The 15,622-nt window shown below is 48.2% G+C and overlaps 1 protein-coding gene across 1 annotated transcript; it reads right to left on the bottom strand.

Moving 5' to 3' along the window:
- Positions 1 to 627: 627 nt before the first annotated feature.
- On the bottom strand, positions 628 to 15,175 carry DELE1 (DAP3 binding cell death enhancer 1). Its single transcript, XM_052643111.1, has 13 exons — positions 15,061 to 15,175; positions 14,278 to 14,392; positions 14,064 to 14,187; positions 12,275 to 12,422; positions 10,606 to 10,767; positions 10,268 to 10,356; positions 10,073 to 10,169; positions 7,223 to 7,365; positions 5,902 to 6,060; positions 5,716 to 5,808; positions 3,138 to 3,297; positions 1,946 to 2,188; positions 628 to 1,202 (listed from the first exon to the last, which is right to left on the bottom strand). Exons 1-12 carry the CDS (start codon positions 15,089 to 15,091, stop codon positions 1,947 to 1,949), a joined length of 1,563 nt encoding a protein of 520 aa, XP_052499071.1. The 5' UTR covers positions 15,092 to 15,175; the 3' UTR covers positions 628 to 1,202; position 1,946.
- Positions 15,176 to 15,622: the final 447 nt, after the last annotated feature.

The raw sequence follows: 15,622 nt of genomic DNA, 5'->3' as shown, positions 1-15,622 counted from the left end.
GTCTTGAGCCCTTACCTGCACAACGGGGCCTCATGCTTAGTGCTGAGGATACTGGAATCCAAAGAAAAAGTCCCTGCTTCCAAGGAGCCATCTGTAGGAGGAAGCCACAGGAGGGGACCAGTGGGGTGAGGCCCGTGTTCAGGGCAGCCCTGGAAAGGGAGTAAAGGGCAGGGGAGGTGCGGGAGCTAGAGGAACCTTAGGGCTCCAGTGGCGAGACCACTAGAAGTGGGAGGAGGTGCGGCCGGCAGAGAGAGAAATGTGGAGAACTCCCCTCCTCAGATCCTCCCCACGTGGAGCTAGCCATGCTGGGTGGTCTTTCCCATTTGAACAGTTCCTAGGGGCTTGGTCCTCAGTCCTTGCCACCCCGCACCCGCAACCACATCTCTGCTATTGAACTTGGGCTAACATCCAGAAGCCAGGGAACAGCTATGCACAAATTCAGTAATTGGAGTCATTAGTGTTGACTCAGAAATCATTTTTTTCTATGTCTCTCTCTTGGAGAAGCTTTTAAGACCCTTTAAATTGGTTAATGGAGAGTTTAGATATGAGGATGGAGCCTCAGCTTTCAGCTTCCCCTGCCCGTCTCCCTGGCTTTCCCCAATATACTCAAGGGCAAGAGTGATGAGATAATCTCCAGTATCTCTTTTATTAAACTCCCATCCATTTCTGGCACAAACCTTTCACAAACGAGGATCTTGAAATCTACACTCTCTGGTACCAAAACTCCTGGGGCTCAATCTTCTCTTGTCGGCAGGACGATAATAAGGCTTTCACATAAAATTGCAGTGAGAACTGTGCAAAAGAGCCCTGGGCCAGGGGTCAAGAGGCAGGATTCTAGTCCTGGCCTGATGACTCACAAACCCATGGAAACAGGGCATCACTCTGCCTCCTGGGGCCTGAGTGCGCACCAAGGTCCTTTCGCAGTGAAATGTCCCACCTCAGCCCTGGTGGGTAGGAGGGCAGACACCGCTGCCCTTGGTCTACAGTTGAGGAAACAACACAGCAAGTCAGGCCACTGCTTCGAGGGGATGTGGCCAGAACCGGGTCTTTATACACTTCCCTCTTCTTCACTGTGCTGGCCAGGTACTTAAGGTTCTTTGGGGAGGCAGGTGGATAACTGGCCTCTTCTTTGGGATTCAAGTTGTGGTATCTCTCTGAGAACTTGCAGGCTCCATCTTTAGGGCTGAGTGAAGCGTGAAGGCCTGAAAAAGTCAAACAGTTACATCAGGCCTTTGGACACTAAGCTCCTTCCTTCCAAATCAAAGGTGAAATGGAGACAATCATGGATCTAGTGGAGATGAACAAAAGCAACATGATTCAGCATTTCCTGAGCTGTAGGCGTTTGTGGAACCACCCCTTTGGATCTGTGCTCCCTTTATGCAATGTTGCAAGGTTTTTCTCGAACTTGATTCACTATTTTTTAATATCTGTGAAACTATAATATGCTAATCACATTTTATAATATATATTAACAATACAAATACTAAAATAAAAAAATATTAGCTTGAATGCTGCCTAAAATCCTCTTGTGAACCACCAGAGGCACACACATCAGATGCTGGCAAAAAATGATGTAGTCTGAGCCTGAGGAAACTGAGGCCAGGCAAGGGGGAAGGGAAGTGATTTCTCAAAGACAAAGGCCAAGGCAAGGACCAGGGTCTCTAGCCCCTTCAGTATAAAGTTTTCCCCAGGTCAATGAAGGAATCTTTTATGTATAGATGAAATGACTGTGAACACATCCACAGCTCATTTGTGGGCCTATGAGAAATGATCGGAGTCATCTATTAGCCATGTACTTGAAATGGCTCAAAAACCTAAGCTCCCATGGAATTTCCACCCCAGAAAGGGATATTGACACCCTATTTTTGTTGCCATCTCACCTCCTTCCTCCCTGCCCCTCCCTCCAGCACCCGTGAGAGGTCCTGGTGACTGCATCTTATCTCACCTTAGCCAAAACCCAGTCTGACGAGACTCCTTTCCAAGGGATAGGGGTGTGGGGGGATGGCCCTGCTGGGGGCTCCAGGGCTGGCTCGGAGATGCCCGCTTCTACAGAGGAGGCCAAGGTTGCCTGTGCTTGAGGCGTGTGGCAGGCAAGACGCTCCTGCCAGCAGGCTCCTGTTCAGGCTGCAAAGAGAGGGGCTGGAAAACGACTTCAGTCCTCTTACTGCTAGGTCGCTGGGCCCTGGGGCTGCAAGGAGAGGGGAGAGCAGTGCTTACCCTGTGTTCTTGGACGTCTACTTTGGAGCAAGGGTTTCTTAAAGGACTTGGCTCCCCTGGCATTGTTCACCAGGTCAGCCAGAGTGAGTTAGGGGTGAGCAGGGCTCCCAGAGCCCTAGACTGTAAGTTGGGACCCGGAGGCAGCCTCAGGATAGAGTCCCTCCTGACGAGTCATCTGAAAGGCCACCACGTATTCAACACCTACTATGCGCCAGGGCTATGCTAAGCCCTTGGCTGTCGTCTCATTTAATCCTCAATGAGTTTCCAGAGATTGATTCCAAGATGGCAGAGTAGAAGGACATGCCCTCACCTCCTCATGTGAGAGTACCAATAACTAGCTGTTGAACAATCATCAACAGGGGGACATGGGAACCCACCAAGAAAGGATATCCCACATCCAAAGACAAAGGAGAAGCCGCAATGAGATGGTAGAAGGGGATGCAATCACAATAAAATTAAATCCCATACCCTCCAGGTGAGTGGCCCACAAACTGGAAAATAACTGTATCACAGAAGTTCTCCCACTGTTGTGAAGGTTCTGAGCACTACGTCAGGCTTCCCAGCCCAGGGAACTGGCAAAGGGACTGGGAATCCCCAAGAAATCTGACTTTGAAGGCTGGCGGGATTTGATTACAGGACTTCCACAGGACTGGGGGAAACAGACTCAACTCTTAAAGGGCACAAACAACCTAATGAGTTTTCAGAGGTGAAGAAACAGAGGTGCAAGAACATGCAATCCAAGTTCAGTGACAGAGCAGGGGTTAAAACTCAGGTTTGATCTGTCAGACTCAAAAAGCTGGGCTCATACCCACCAATGGAGCAGGAAGTAATAGAGAGACAGAAGGCTACCGTCACCTGCTTCTCTGTCGCAGGGTACTAAGCTCAGGGAGGAACCTGATGGTTGTGATTCTCGTCTGTACCTGCTGCCTCCATGGAGAAGAGGGCCTGCAGCCTCTCCTGGGCGGGCATGTTCCCCAGAGCTGCTGACTGCTGGTAACATCTCATGGCCTCTCCCAGACTCCTCTGTACCCCAAGGCCCTTCTCATAGCAAATTCCCAAGTGGTATCTGCTCTGTGAGTCCTAAAGGAAGAAATGGACAGACACACAGATGGACACACACAAAGGACTGAGAACTGAAATGCTGGGGCAGGAGGAAGGCGCAGCAGTCAGCAGGCTGGCACTTCACCCCCGCAGGGCCAGGCCCAGCCCCGACTCCCTCACTGGACCAAGGGGTCTCAACTCTGAAGAGCCAGAGGCCCAGAACAGAGGAAACAGGGATCCTTCCACCCAGAGCAATTCCGGCCAGAGCAGTGTGGAAACTTGCTGAGGATGGTACTGAAAGTGTGCAGAAGCGAAGTCTGCGAGAGGCACTCAGTCCTGCTAGGGGAGTCAGGCCCCTAGGTTTGCCTGAAAGAGCCAGGAGCTGTTTCTCCTGGTAGAGGGTAGAGGCTGGGCTTCTGCAAGCCCTGTATGCCTTCCATCTGATCTCTGCCCAGACGGTTACAAAGCCTACGTTACCGAGAACGTGTTCCTCCTCCTTTGAAAGGTTAAAATGGTTTTATCCCTTTGCCTTTGGCTCTGGGTCCTCTCTCTCTCTTGCTGAGAACCAGCAGTATCAGGTAGGGATTAGGAACCCAGTCTGTACAGCCAGATGTCTGAGTTCCAGTCTTGGCTTCACCACTTCCCAGCTGTGTAACCTCAGACATGACAGTCTATGTCTCTGTGCCTGTCTCCTCATCTGTAAAGTGGGACTAATAACAGCACCAACCTTATTAACCCTGTGGTTAAATGTGTCAGTACATGGAAAGTGTCTAGATTAGCGTTATTGTTATCACACTTGTCATTGCCCACATCGTAATCTCTCCCTCTCAGTAATAAATATTTTCATTATATTCAGTCTCCCAATCATGGTTCCATTTCTCTTCTGCCTTCTTTTTTTTGTTTGTTTGTTTTTTTTTGTTTTGTTTTGTTTTGCCGGCCGTATCTCTTCTGCCTTCTAAAGTCAAATTTCTGGAAAGTTTCTGTAATATGTAGACCAGAGTCTATGTAATAAATATGGTTGACTCATGGCTACAGGCCAGGTTGGAACACAGTCAGGTCAAAATACCCATGCTGTTATGCACGTACATGTTATACAACATCCCTTTGTGTACTTTTCCACTGGGCCTGCTGGGTGACTAACACAGGCCAGGGTGTCCCCAGGATTGTCCCTCATATGGTCCCGAGGCCCATCCAGCTCTAGGAAGGCTCTGCAGCTATTTCATGGAAAGGCAGGCACAGAGGCTGGTACTGCTTGGTAACACTGGTCCCCTTTTGATGGCTACTGCAAATACTTTGGGCTTCCCATGTAGCTCAGTGGTAAAGAATTCGTCTACCAATGCAGGAGAGGTGAGTTCAGTCCCTGTGTTGGAAAGATCCCCTGGAGTAGGAAATGGCAACCCACTCCAGTATTCTTGCCTGGAAAATCCCATGGACAGAGGAGCCTGGCAGGCAAGTCCATGAGGTCACAAAGAGTCAGACATGACTGAACATGCATGCCACCATGGCAGATACTTTGGACAACACAGAGTGAAAAAGCAGAAGTATTCTGATGCCCAAGAGTTTACTGAAGCCATCACCATGTCGGCCAGAAAGCAAAGAGGAGCAGCAGCCCTTATGGAGGGAAATTCTAGTACATGGCCATTGCTGGCTTTAATTCAGGGCTTCTGGTCCTTCAAGATACAACTCAAAAAATATATACACTGGTCAGAGACACTTGAGGATACAGCAGACCCACAGATGTCTTTTCAGTGATTCACAGTGACATAAAGCTATGAAATTTCCTGCATTAAAAATATCTGTTTAACTCAATATTTCCTGAACCTATCTGAACATTTTTTCCTTTTATTATTTATGCTAATGCTCTCTGGAACAGACTCTGGGTCATGCTACCTGGATGCCAATCCCTACTTCATAGACAACCAGACATCCTCTACCCCTCAAACTGCTCAATGTCTTCACCTCACATGTCTTCTGACTTCCCTGGACTAAATTCCTTGTGATGGTACACCTTTTATGTGTGCGCTTTACAAAGTGCTTTCACACTTATTATCTCAGTTAGATTCTGATCCTCACGACAACCCTGTGAAGCAGTAGGCAGGTCAGCCAGGCATTATTACTCCAATCTTAGAGATGAGGAAAACAAGTGACCAGCTCAGTAGTATGCTAGTAAAAATAACAACTAGCTCTCTAAGGGGGAAAGCCCTGCTGTGTAGCATTTGGCAATTCTGTGGTGCTAATGCTCCCCCCACAGCTGATTTCAAGCTAATGTCAACTCTTCTACGCTGGTGTGAGCTGACATCAGCACACCACTGCTCAAGGGGTACACAGTAAGTTAGCGAGAGTTAAGGCTTGAAGCCAATGCTCCTATCAGCCTTCTTCTAAGCATGGTACCCATTCCCAAATCACTTCCTCTACCCGATTTGATCCCCATCATGCCTGGATAAGGAAACCTCATACCCCATTGTTGGCTGCAAGCCAAAGATATTTCACAGCTCTCCGCTCGTCCACATAGGGCTCCTTGGTGAAAAGCACCCCGAGAAAAGCTTGGGCCTGTGGTCAAGGAGGAAGGAAAAAGGTATCCTGGTTACTGCCTAGTTCAACATGACCCGAGTACCCAGGAAAGACCCTACCAATGGCATTCACCTCTCGTAAGCCTGAGTCTGCAGCCCGCTTCAGCATGGACACTGCCCTCTGCCGCTCATGGTCCCACGAGGAGCCTGGGTCTTGTAGCAGGCACCTTGCATAGCGGTATTGAGCCAGGTTGTGGCCCTGGCTGGCAGCCAATTGGTAATAAAAAGCTGCCTGGGTTGAAGGGGAAAATATCCAGTTAACTGAGAACTCTGTAGGCTGCCTTTTTTTGGAATGAAGTTTTAAAAAATTATTTTAATTAAATAATATATAATCACTGTATCAATAGATTAGTCAGAAAATACAAATAAGTCAAAAATAGAAACAAAATTCCAAGAAATCCTACCTTCTGAAGATAGTTCTCTGTTAATAGTTTAGTGTACAGCCTTCCCCCATATGCTGTAATATTAACATATATATACACATTATATATGTATTCACACACACATATCTAAGTGTGTTGTGTGTATGTGTGTGCGTGTGCGTGTTTGTAGGGATAGAGAGAACTATTTTGGAACCTATTTTTTTTTCACTTAACACTACACCCTGGTGGCTCAGTGATAAAGAATCCACCTGGCAATGCAAGAGATACAGGTTCGATCCCTGGTCGGAGAAGATCCTACACACTGCAGATCAGCTAAGCCTATGCGCCACAACTATTGAGCCTGTACTCTAGAGTCCTGGAGCTGCAATTACTGAAGCCCATGCACCCTAGAGCCCATGTTCTGCAACAAGAGAAGCCACCACGATGGCTTTGTTGCACTGCAACAAAGAGCAGCCCCCGGTCTCTGCAACTAGAGACAAGCCCATGCAACAGTGAAGACCCAACACAGCCAAAAATAAAGAAGTAAAATAAATAAAACTGTTTAAAAAAGCTGCTAGTTTAAAAAAAGTAATACACCATGAATACCTTCCCTTATAAATAAATATAGATACAGTACATCATTTTTAAGGCCAACATAGATGTTACTAACCAATTCTCTATTGAAGGAACTTCAAATTGCTTCCCTTTTTTGGGCTATCATATACAATTCTAGGAAATAACATTCTTATGTACAACATCTTTGCCTACCCTACTTTTTAGAATTAATTAATCCATTCATCAAGGTAACATTCTAGGTCATGAGGATATAGCTGCAAAGAAGAAAGATAAGGTCCCTGGCCTTCCTGTGTTTGGAGTTTAAATTCTGAGAAGCTGGAGACTTATTTATTTTTCCCTCCAGGCTTGGAGAGAGAAGCTGGACTTTCCCAAGCCCTGGCCCCTGCTCATCTCTGGAGGTCACTATGGGCAATGCAGCACGGGCAATGAGCCTGGGGGCAGGAGGAGGTGCGGTACCTTCCTGGGGTCCCTGGGGGTGCCCCTGCCATGCTCGTGACACAAGCCCACGTTGTACTGTGCTTTGCTGTAGCCGCGGTCTGCTGCTTTCTGGAAGTAAGAAAAGGCTGCCATGTAGTCCCCATTCTTCATGTTCTCTGTCCCTGTAAGAAAGCACAGGCTGTAAACACAGCTTCCTCTGTGAACTTCCCCACATCCTTAGTCAGATACCCAGAGGCTCCTTCCTTTCCTTTTTGTGCTAGACACTTTGCATGGATATATTTCCATCCTCTGAGTATTTCCATCCTATACTCCATCCTTCTCTTGGGAACAGCATCCTAATTTTCCCTTTGGGAACAGCCCTCCCCCAAGTGCTGTCAATCAGTGTGCCTCTGCTCTTCCCAACCAATGAGACCTTCTCTCAGGAATCTGAATCTTGATCTGGTTGCAACAGGAGAGAGAACAGCCCCTGCAGGTTATTCTGATGAGAGCACTCTGCAGACACTGATGCTCAGTTACTGCCCTCTACATTTCTGGAGCCTCTCTGATTCCTGTCCTTTCTGATTCCTTGGCAGGAAGCTATAGATCCCAACAGATTCCTTTTGTGCTTAGGTTAGCCAAAGTGGGTTTAGGCTGCTTGTCACCAACATAAGGTAACTGATACAGCTGATACTGTCAATCCTGCTTTATGAGAAAACTGTGAGAGATAATATAAGAGATTCCAGCTCCAAAGCCCATGTTCTTTTTATCATCTGAACAAAGAGGAAAACAGGGAAGAGGCTGGGCATGGCCTACTCTCAACTCTAAGCCTGTTTTTCCTGCCTGGGATGCCTTTTTCTGCCTCCATCATCAGGCCGTCCCAACCTGTTTCTGCCCTAGAATCTTCAGACCACACTCAGGCTTTAAACACTCTTCTGGCACTTACTTCATATATAAGCCTTTTTCTAGGAACTAAACTGTTTCGAGAGTACAAGCCCTGTCTCCTCAATTAGACTGTAAAATCCCGGAGGCAGAAGCAGAAAAAGAATGTAGAAGAAATAACTCTGCATAGGGTGAAAGCTCTATACAAATGCAAAATATGATTATGGCTTACGCTCCCTTTGTGCTCTGCCACAGTGCTGAGCACTTGCTGAATAAATGAATATGTATATGAAGGAAGGAATGGGCAAGAAAATTCTCAGAAGACGGTCTGCCCATCAAAAATCACAAAAAGCTAATGAGGTGGAAGCTGGGTTCCATTCAGCTAGCAGTGAATGAGTCACCTCCCGGCTGCCTGAAAACTCACTGTCAAGGGTTCACAGAGCCCTCTGTCCTTGAGGAGAAGACTCCAGAGGGCGAAGGATCCCACCCTGTCTCCATTCCCCACACTGGCTCCTCTGCCTCTAACCTAGACCAAGTCACTATCACATTTTGTTTAACCATCAGCTCCAAGCTAGTTTCCTGTTTCCCTTCTGGCATTCCTATGATCCACATCTGTCTACACAGCAGGCAGAAATTTTTTCTTGTTTTTTTTTTAATTTGACTGTACTTACATCATGCAGGATCTAGTTTCCTGACCAGGGATCGAACGAAGGCCCCCTGCATTGGGAGCGCAGTCTTTACCTCACTAGACCACTAGGGAAGTCCCACAGGCAGAGAGATCTTTGAAAAAGTAGATCAGATCACATCACTGCCCCCGCTTTCTGCTGCAGTACAAAAGCCCTCCAGTGGCTTCCTGTCTCAACCACTGTGGCTCAGAGGTCTGATCTGATCTGGCCCCTGCCTGTTTCTCTAATTTCATCTCTTTCTACTCTCCTGGTGATCCCTGAGCTCCAGCCACATTCACCCTTTTTTCCCTTTAAACAAACAAAATTCAATCCTGCCTCAGGACCTTTGCACTTGCTATTCCCTCAGCTTGAAAGCTTTCTCCAAACAGAAACAAGACTGGCTTATTTTTGTCAGCCAGGTCAAGGATCTTTCCATCTGTGATTCAGTCAGGTCAAGGCCTTCCAAATCAGAGCTGCTCCTTGTCCAAGTCACTAAAGCATCCCCCTGTGTAATTTTCTCCATAAGATTTATCATCAACTGAAATTCTCTTTTTTGTTTGTTAATTTGTTTTTCTCTCCTTCAGCTTACACAACAGCTCTATGAGAGTAAGGACTTTGTCTTGTGAAACACCATGTCTCCAACAACTAAAACAAGGCTTAGCAAAGGTGACTGTTTAATACATCTGTACTGAATAATCCCAGCCTTTCACCCACAGGCCCATTAGACTCCAAGAGATGCTGCTGGGGGTCTGAGAAGGCCTGAAACAAGCCAGGTCACTGTGGTGAATAGGACAAATGTTGAGAGGTACCTGGGTCTCCAGATGTGGGTAAGTAAGGGCACTTGAGGGCCCGCACCAAAGCTCGGAAGACTATCTTTGCCTAAGTGTGGCAGAAAATTCAAGGTATCATTCCAAGATTTTTCTCCTTCTTACACAGTAACAGAATTTCCAGGTACATTTCTATGACTACATTTCCCAGGCTCCTCTGAGACTAGATATAACTTCAAGTCTTCATTCTGGACAATAATCTGTGCAACTTCTAGGTTGGGAAGGAGTGGTTCTTCAGCTTTCTCACCTTTCCCCTTCCAGCTGGTTAGTATTTGCATATGAGGCAGATGGGACCTTTAGCCTGTTTTAAGAATGGCAGAACTATTGGACTGAGAATAGGTCCCTGACACCACTGAGCCATTCTGCCAGCTTTGGTCGACATACCGTGGAGAAAATAAACTCTCTCATGTTTATTTATGTTATTATTAGGCCATTTGCTGCCCTGATCTTATCTGACCTACCCCAAATCTTTCCCATTTTCCCATCTGCCTTCCTAGAGGCAGGGTCCACCCAGTTACCTAGGAAGTTGAAAGCGATGGAAACACTGAGCTGGAAGAGCTGCTGAATGGAAGTCACGGCCTCCTCGAGGGAAAGACTTTTTGATTTCTCTTGTTCCTGGGGAAGAAACATAGACTCATCATAGGACAGTTCCCTGGGAGTGCTGCCTATTTAGGGAAATGTTATAGGGATCCAGGTGGCCACATGGACAATACCTGCTTTTCGTCAGTGGGCTGAGGTTGGGCCGGCTTTGCCTTGGACTTGAAGCTACTGCTGGCATGCAGGAAGCTGATGTCACTGGGATCTGCGAGGGAAAGGGCAAAGGAGGAAGGTGTTATTTCTTTTTTCTCCCACTCTCCCAATGCCCCCAGCCTTCCAGCCAGCACCACTGCCAAGAACCAAAATAATTCCAAATTGCCCCAGAAAGCATGAGGACTCACAAGAATGACAATTCCCTTAGCTGGCATATGCAGCAATAAAAGTCCATCTGCCCAATTTCCCACCCCCACCCCACCCCGCCACAGCCTTCTGCTTTTAGTAGCTGGGGCCATACCTTCCTCAGAGGGATCCTGATGCCTAGCTGCTCTCAAGGAGCTGGGAGAAGAGATGCTTTCAGGCTGAATGGAGGGTTCTTCCTGGCCCAGCCTGCGTTTCCCAAGGCCAGTGTGCCTGGGAGCTGGGCTATCAGGGCTGGGCAGAATGTGTCTCCGCAGTGCTAGAAAGAGCCAGTGAGGACAGTCACATCAGAAGGGGATCAGTTCAGGGCTTCCCTGGCCATCCAGTGGTTAAGACAGTGTTTCCAATGCAGGGGGCGTGGGTTCGATCCCCAGGTGGGGAACTAAGATCCCACATGTGATACGCCCAAATAAAATTTAAAAAAAAAAAAGAGAGAGAGAAGGGGATTGGTTCATCCTACTGGGACTGACTGAGCTCTCCCTGAGATTTTACGGACCAAAGGAAGAATCTGGAAACTCCTGAGATATTCCATCACATGCCTCCTCCTCCATTTCTTTGGCTGGCTTCCCTCCACTTGGGTGGAAAGAGGCCCACATTTCTGCTGATACCCACATCCCTCAAGCATAAATCTCTCCTTGGCTTGAATTCTTTCAGCCGCAGGGAGGCATCTACTTTATTCACTCTTCTAGCCTGGCACTTAGCACTTGGTTTGATGGTAATATTGATAATGATTGTAGTCCTAATAATAAAGGCAAGAACTTAAAGTGATACTTACTGAGTGCTTACTACATGCCAGGCACTAAGTCCTCCACATGTATTGACTCATTTAGTCCTTCCAAGAAACCTATGGGGTGTGTTTTATTGTTTCCTCATTTTACAGGTGAAGAAACTGAGGCACAAGAAAGTTAAGTGACTCATCCAGGGATTTCCCTAGTGGTCCAGTGATTAAGAATCCACCTTCCAATGCAGGGAACACACGTTTGATCCCTGGTCTGGGAACTAAGAACCCATGTGCTCTAGGGCCCTGAGTAGTGCAACTAATACCAAACACAGCTAAAAATAAGTAAGTTTTTTTTTTTTTAAGTAATTTGGCCAGGGACACAAAACTAGTTTCAGCAGTTCTGGGCTGGAATCCTGGCAGTGTGACTCCAGACCTGTAACCGTGACACTGCACTGCACTGCCTCTGTACCATGGCCCACGATAGCCATTCAATAAGGTGGCTCAGTTGGTAAAGAATTCACCAGCAACACAGGAGTACTGCTTGCAATGCAGGAGACCAGAGTTCGATCCCTGAATCAGGAAGATCCCTTGGAAAAGGTAATGGCAACCCATTCCGGTATTCTTGCCTGGAAAATCCCATGGACAGACAAGCCTGGCGGGCTACAGTCCATGGGGTCGCAAAAGTTGGACACAACTTAGCGACTAAGCCACCGCCACAAAGATTCACTTTTTAATGAATGACTAACCAGAGAATAACCTAACTGGTTGAGAACGGGGCAGGGAGCCACACCTAGAATCTAAAATCTCCTGGACCCCTGCACGGCTCCCTCCATGGGAGGTGAGGGGAGGACATGGGAGGACCCTGGGGGCAGGTGTGGCCTACACCCTGGGTGGATAGAACTTCCTCCCATTCCCCTTCCTCTGACTGCAGATAGGAAAGGCAAGGAGCCTCTGATGGCTCTTTTCCTGAGGTGTGTCCAGAGATGCTTCCTGGCCCAGAGACACTCCCAGCCCAGCCCTTCTGTCCCTGGGACTGAGAACTCACAGGAACAAGGGTGCCTCAAGGGAGATGAGAGGAAGCGGTCCAGCGGACTGCACCAAGAGCAGTGCTCCACTCGCCAAGGTCCTGCTGGCAGGGATGTCTGGAAGTGGATCTGCCTCGCCAGCTGCAGGGCCAACACGGCCAGAGTGCCCTGGGGAAGACAGCATATAATGGACACAGCTCTCCATCGATCAACTCCTGCAGCCCAAGGTCACTACCTCGAGAAGCCTTTCCTGATTTCTGGCTGTGGCCGCTTGCCCACTACACACTCTTACAAGCACCCAAACCTTCCCTGTGGAGCCCAGATCACACTGGTACTTAAACAGTCATCTCTGCAATTATCCATCAAGGTCTGTCTCTCCTGTTAGTCTCTAAGCACTACAAGGGCAGGAACCATGTCTATTTTGCTCACCTATGTATTCCTAGTAGGCCATAGATATAGTCTAATAGATATAGACTTATCTATCTATCTATCTATATAATCTAGTAGATACAGGCACCTCACCTAATAGATATAGCACTAATAAATAAATGTTGAATAGATGCATGAGTGAGTGACTGAATAAACAAGGTCAGGCTTTTTCACATGGGCAATAGTGACAAAGCTCAGGGGTGACATCAGGACCCCTGAGATCCAGACCCAGTTTATAGAAGGACTCACTACAGGATCACCCTAGGGTTCATATCGTTGACAAAATGGGAAAACACACCCTCTACAGGATGTGTTATGCCCCTAGGCCACAGATCCCCAGAGAGAAGTGCCCTTGGTGTGGAGACATTCCAGGCTCAGCTCTGCTGATGACACCAAATTAAAGATTAGAAACCTGAGGCTCAGAGAGGTCAAACCTCCTGCCCAAAGTACACACCATGAAAGTGAGAGGGATGAGAAATGATGGACATGAGAATGATGTGAGTGCCAACTTCATTTAGAGTATCTTAAAAACAGAACCTGAGAGGCAAAGATTCTACCCTGATAGACCTCCTGTCAGCTCATATTACTAAATCTCTGTCTTTATAGATCAGAGTCAACAAATATTTACTAAGTAACTGTTACAGGCCAGGATGTGTACTGAGTGCTTTCACAAGCTATACTAGATACAGCAACAAAGGTACAGACCATAGTAGCTAACAGCATGAGCTCCAGAGTAAAATCTGGTTCTTCTACTTAATAGCTGTGTGCTCTTAAGAGTGTTACCTAAACTTTCAGAGCCTGAGTTTCCTCATCTATAAAATGAATATTATATTTCCTCTGTAAAGCTTTGTAAGGATTAAATAAGATAATATACAGAGAATTTATTAATAAATGAAAAGTTAGCTATTTAGTAATATTTAGTTATAAGCATCATGAAGAATCATATCTACCTTGTTCTCTGCTATGTCCCTAAGGCATAGCAAAAAATGCCTGGCTCAATGAAGGTGTTCAATAAATGTTTACTGAATGAATGGAAGCTTCCCTGGTAGTTCAGACAGTAAAGTGTCTGCCTACAATGCGGGAGACCCAGGTTCGATCCCTGGGTCAGAAAGATCCACTGGAGAAGGAAATGGCAACCCACTCCAGTATCCATGCCTGGAAAATCCCATGGACTGAGGAGCCTGGTAGGTTACAGTCCATGGGGTCGCAAAGGGGGAACAGGATCAGCAATATCTCCCCGAATATGCTCCAACACCATGGGTTACTCAAATTTTGAGTGTGGGCACATTGATGCCCTAGCTCTTGTTTCTAGGCTACACTTCCATACAGGATCATTCTCATCCACAATGAAGGTCAAGGAAAGGAGTGGGGAAGCCTTACCCATGATATGGCATCCCACAATGTGTTCCGGGAGCCACAAGCAGACATCCACTGGAAGGCATCCTTCCATCCATGGGACTTTGGGCCCCTGCTTGTGCCTGGGCCAGGGCAGTGGGGCCTGGACCTAGATGTAACAGAGGCTATCAAGTTCTGGCCTAAGTGAGGGTAGAGGGAGGCCAGGGAGCACATGGGTGACAGAATGGCAGTATCTCACCTGTCAAAACTGGGCACAGGAACCAGCAGGTTGGAGGAGGTAGCCTGAGGCCCATCTGGGCTGGAGGACTTGGGGGTCACCCCACGAAGGCCAGGTCCCAGCAGACGGGGAAGAGCTGTACAAAGCAAGGATCAGTCACTTTCACATGAACGGGATTGAGGCAAAGACGTCTCCACCAGTCTTCCCTCTGACCCTTGACAGAGCCCCACACCAGGAACCCAGGAAACACTGACACTTGCTTCTGCAGAGGTTCTTTAACAAGGATACACGTAAGAATCTTTTGCCTACAACAGATTCCAGCGTGCCACCCCAGAACCAAACAAACCAGGAGCATTCAGGGTTGAGCTATTTTGAAAAAGCTCCCTGGGTGATTTCTAGTGCCCTTCCGATAACCACTGTTCTAAAACGACCATTCATTCAAATACAAACTCTCGCTCACAGTTTGGAGCTCTCGGTCTCTAGAAATCTCGCGTCTTTCCATTGGCTCCGCCCACTCTGCTCATCTTTCCTGGACTGCTCACTGTCTCCGGGACTTGACTCCTCCCCTTCCAATAACTCCACCAACTCCTAGGCTCTACGCTCCACCTTCTTCCTACTAACCACTCCCACACCTCAAAGTCCAAAGACCCCTTGACACAGATTGTAGCCCCGCCCCTTACGACGCAGCCTCTCCTCCGCTCTAGCACCGCCCATTATTGCTTTGGGCTTGATCCTCCTGGCCGCACCCTCCTCTGTTTCAAGTCTCAGGTGCCCTTTAAGATCCGGGGCTCCGAAGTCCCTTACCTCGGCCCAGGAGTCCCGGCAGCCGCCACATGTCGTCGCCGACACCATAGAGCTCGCGGCCGAAAGAGGGAGGCCAAACCACGGGACAGCGGCTAGAGTGGCCGCTGTGGCGCCCTCCGAGTGGCCAAGTCCCCTAGGAAGCTCGCTACCAGCCAATTAGAGGGGAGCCCAGCCGGAAGCACGGCAATCAGCGAAAGGAAGTGGGGGTGTAGGCGTATTTAGGGGTAGCGGAGAGGTGAACTGCGACAAGGGCACGGGGATGTTGCCCCAGCATCCTGTGGAAGAGGTGTCATTTGCTGGCTGCACAAGAATGGGGGGATCGCACGGAGACACGGGGTGGCAGGTGGCGAAGCTGAACCGCCTCAGAAACAGGACCGTTGAGAAGCGGGGCAAGAGCGGCCTCCGTGGTGCTTGACGAACTTGCAGACCCCGTGGAGGCTCGAGGGGGAACAATCTTCCCCAGGCCCCGAGGCTAGAGATGGGAGACACCAGACCCAGGGGGTGGAGGAGAGGAGCCTTAGGGTGCGACGGAGTAAAACAGTAGTCGGAGCTTTCCGCCCAA

Source organism: Budorcas taxicolor, chromosome 7, assembly GCF_023091745.1.
Source record: "Budorcas taxicolor isolate Tak-1 chromosome 7, Takin1.1, whole genome shotgun sequence".
In the NCBI taxonomy this organism is placed as follows: domain Eukaryota; kingdom Metazoa; phylum Chordata; class Mammalia; order Artiodactyla; family Bovidae; genus Budorcas; species Budorcas taxicolor.
The sequence above is the reverse complement of the archived record's forward strand: the minus strand, read 5'-3'. Positions and strand labels throughout refer to the sequence as shown.

Excerpts from the sequence above, each read along its gene's own strand:
- DELE1 (XM_052643111.1), bottom strand. The coding sequence starts at position 15,091 with ATGTGGCGGCTGCCGGGACTCCTGGGCCGAG. Across the intron at positions 14,188-14,277 it reads CCTGTGCCCAGTTTTGACAG|GTCCAGGCCCCACTGCCCTG; the intron begins GTGAGATACTGC and ends TGTTACATCTAG. Across the intron at positions 10,357-10,605 it reads TCAGGATCCCTCTGAGGAAG|ATCCCAGTGACATCAGCTTC; the intron begins GTATGGCCCCAG and ends TTTCCCTCGCAG.